The sequence below is a fragment of the Arachis ipaensis genome, chromosome B09 (assembly GCF_000816755.2).
Source record: "Arachis ipaensis cultivar K30076 chromosome B09, Araip1.1, whole genome shotgun sequence".
In the NCBI taxonomy this organism is placed as follows: Eukaryota; Viridiplantae; Streptophyta; class Magnoliopsida; order Fabales; family Fabaceae; genus Arachis; species Arachis ipaensis.
This window is the reverse complement of record NC_029793.2, coordinates 18,000,789-18,004,281: the sequence shown is the minus strand read 5'-3', so window position 1 is coordinate 18,004,281 and position 3,493 is coordinate 18,000,789. Positions and strand designations below refer to the sequence as shown.

Below are 3,493 nucleotides of genomic sequence, written 5' to 3'. Positions count from 1 at the left end.
GGTAATCTTAATCTTAACTTTTTTGTTTTTACAATTTTTTTAAAAGTAAAATTAGATAATTTTATTCTTATGATCTAACTTAAAATAAAAAATATATATTTAATTAGTTATTCTAACAATAGATTAATATTAACTGATTTTTATTAAACTTAGCATACCCGTACATTGCACGGGACACTTCAAGTTGAATACAACTTCAGTTGCACACTAATCAACTTAGGCTATAGCTATAATTAAGCAATGACAAAATACATCGTGTACAAACGTGGCTACCCTATCCATCCCTTATTCAATGGAGTGGCGGTGACATGTCACAATTTTATACGTGTACAAATTGTGATGATCCTACCATTTTGCATACTTTTGGCAAGTTAAAATATGGATGACAAATTAGTGATAACAAACTGCTGTGAAATTTCATATTCCTACTAACTTGATAACTCTTGATAACTCACCATGTGGACTGGATCTTAATTATACAAAAAATAAGTGTATAGTTACTTCGTGCTGTTATTTTAATAGATGGTGGTAAAATTTGGATTATTAGATGAAACAAGATTGAATCATGTACTGACATCAAACATCATAAAATCCAGCCCTACACCCCTCTGTCATGATCCCTTTTCCTTCATAAACCCCAAACTCTTCTCAATTACTTTGCCCCACCAAACTTGGCTTTATCGTCTCATCCCTTTCCTTTATATAGTGCATATTGCATTGTCTTATAAGCACTTTTCTCATCATCTTCACTACCCATTTCTTGCTCTAATCAAATCCATTACATTTTCTGATATCATGACCGCCATGGAGAAGAGGCTCATTCCATCCGACTTCGATGATGACCGGATTTTTTATCTCCACGTTGACCCTCTTGCTGTGAGTCATCGCTAACAACCTTCTTAACTTACTCCACTTTGTACAAGTCCTTGGACATTAGTCCATCTTGCTTTGTTTTATAGATTAAATTCTATTTCTTCACTCCACAGATCATACATGAGCTGCCATCCCTCTTCTATAGGAAATACAGACCCCTTCTTGGTGAAAGGATGATTGTGATGGATCTCAACAACAACCAAATAGAGCTTTCTCTATGCAAAGGTAACTCTTCCGGCTATATTGTACATGGTTTTGAAAACTTGGTCAATTTCTTTGTCCTTTCATTGGGAGGGGGGATAAAAATAATGTATGTAGGCGAAGATGTCTTTATTGTGATGAAGGTCAAAGACAGCTTCATGGCTACCAAAGAACTTTCTTATCCATATCCTAAGTTAGTTAGCAACTATTATCATTTGACACATGAATCTACATTAAGAGAGGTACTTATGGGTTTTTGTCAACCAATTATTTTCAACCCAACCCACTAAGAAAATGCCACAAAAAAACTGTCCACCCAAAATATCCATACACAAGGACCATGCCAGTACCATATTGCAACAACTCTTCAAACTGGTTATTTTGGTTACACTTCTGAAATCGAAACTATCTCTAAGGAAACCTACTGTCTCGACTACTCTCAGAAGCATGGATATCTGAATCAACCCCTTCTACCTGATGAAACTTTACCGACCGCTGAGTTAAGGAACAGTTCGATGATTCTTCCAACTAAAATACTCAGCAACCTCTCTCAGGCACAGACATCACCTTTGCCAATTGGATACATGTCCTTAGAAGAGAAGGTGATCCTTAACAATCCTACTTCACCAACGGTTAAAAGACAGAGATCATCGCCTCGAAATGCCGATGAAACTAACAGTCCACCACTTGTGTTGCCCGCTCCCATAATCCCTGCAATGAGAACATATCGAATGTACACCTGCATGAAGCTTCTAACTTCAAGCCAAGTGGATAACAGTTCCCTGGTAATTATGTCATCCATCTATCTATAAAAATCATATGTTACATCAACGGAGACAAGTTTAATTAACATTCCCTTCAAGGTATAACAATGTCAAAGTTATACTAGACAATGGATGTTGCTATCGGTTGGGATTGAGGTGGAACAAGTCCAGGAAGGGCCAGTTATATCTCACTAGAGGTTGGAAAAGTCTTGCAAGGACCAATGGGTTTAGGAGTGGTACTGTCCTCAAATTCCATGTCTCACCCGCAGATGAAACCACAATGCATGTCCAAGTTCTGAAGTTATGAAGCATCTTTATCATTAGTCATCTACCTATCCTAATGTGTAGTTTATAGGTGCTATTTTGTATTCCGAATCTTAACTTATGCATTATGTTCCCTTAAGTCTAATGTAATGGAATTTATTAAGTAATTGCCCTAATGTCTTCAAAATTTATAATCCATGTTCCTTTTTCACTGACGTACACATGATAGCAGGCCGAAAAGCTTCCGATTAATTTGTGATTCACCACTTATTAACCCCAACAGATAAACTCAGCAAGGATTCGACATTAACATCACCCTAATCTTGTCTCATCATGCAGTGTAATAGCTCACTCAGGGTTAAGCTTTTAACAAATACAACATTGAAAGTTTCCCATACAATCAGGGAGTTAATATGGGAAATTAATTAGTAACCAGCATCTGTATAATAAACTTGCGCAATATTACATATCTATTTATTTATTTATTTTGTTGAGTGAATATGGCATGTATGTGTCTGCCTTACACTAATTGAGTCTAATAATATATTTGCAGCATGTTAATAAATAATGGTTATAAAGTCAAGACTTCTATAAAAGAAGTACATACAATGTTACCTACACTACTGAAGTTATTTAACTTCTACCATAACAGAAATATTTTTTCTCTCATACATGGCCATTAGTTTGTCGTTTTCCTACCACCGAATAGTGTACTAATCTCTAATTATAATGTCAAGAGTTGGCAGCCTTAACTCAACAATCATGATTACTTTTCTTCCAAGCTGCCTATGGAATTTGTGTAGCAGACTACCACCGATTTGAGACCTTTCCTTCATATCTTCGGCCATGCCTTGCTAACCCATTTCTGTAACTGCATTGGATTTTGTTTTGCTAGATTACATTACCTTCCAGAGTCATCCATTAGTGGGTAAGACAATGGTACAAATGAAGCACAATTAAGGAACACCCTCAACTCTCAACATGTGCATTCGTGCACAAATTCCATTTAGATGTTATAGGGTTATCTTTCTTTTACTCTGTGGTATGGACATCTAAATAAGAGTGCAGGCAATGATGAAATCTCTGTCACCATCATTAGCACATAAAGTTTATTAAAAAATACCAATAATCCTAATTTTATATTTGTATATATCATGAATTCTCTGTCACCCTCATTAGCACATAAAGTTTATTAAAAAAATACTAATAATCTAATTTTATATTTGTATATATCATGAATTCTCTGTCACCCTCATTAGCACATAAAGTTTATTAAAAAATACCAATAATCCTAATTTTATATTTGTATATATCATGAATTCTCTGTCACCCTCATTAGCACATAAAGTTTATTAAAAAAATACTAATAATCATAATTATATATATATATA

The 3,493-nt window shown here is 34.8% G+C and overlaps 1 protein-coding gene and 1 long non-coding RNA gene across 3 annotated transcripts in view; one reads left to right on the top strand and one right to left on the bottom strand.

The window, feature by feature from the left end:
• Window positions 496-1,395, top strand: LOC107619726. Its single transcript, XM_016322021.2, has 2 exons — window positions 496-876; window positions 987-1,395. The coding sequence occupies exons 1-2, from the start codon at window positions 523-525 to the stop codon at window positions 1,362-1,364; spliced, it is 732 nt and encodes a 243-aa protein (XP_016177507.2). The 5' UTR covers window positions 496-522; the 3' UTR covers window positions 1,365-1,395.
• Window positions 1,312-3,493, bottom strand: part of LOC110267370 — an 8,392-nt gene continuing 6,210 nt past the window's right edge. Inside the window, exon 3 of one of the 2 annotated variants that reach the window (XR_002354882.1) lies at window positions 1,312-1,880. This is a non-coding gene — a long non-coding RNA (uncharacterized LOC110267370). Of the gene's footprint in view, window positions 1,881-1,929; window positions 2,134-3,493 lie in introns of those variants that run through there. The other variant, XR_002354881.1, reaches the window with a different exon arrangement.

Coding starts and splice junctions, on each gene's coding strand:
- LOC107619726 (XM_016322021.2), top strand. CDS start 523: ATGGTGGTAAAATTTGGATTATTAGATGAAACAAGATTGAATCATGTA. Junction 877..986: donor TCCACGTTGACCCTCTTGCT/GTGAGTCATCGC, acceptor TTCACTCCACAG/ATCATACATGAGCTGCCATC.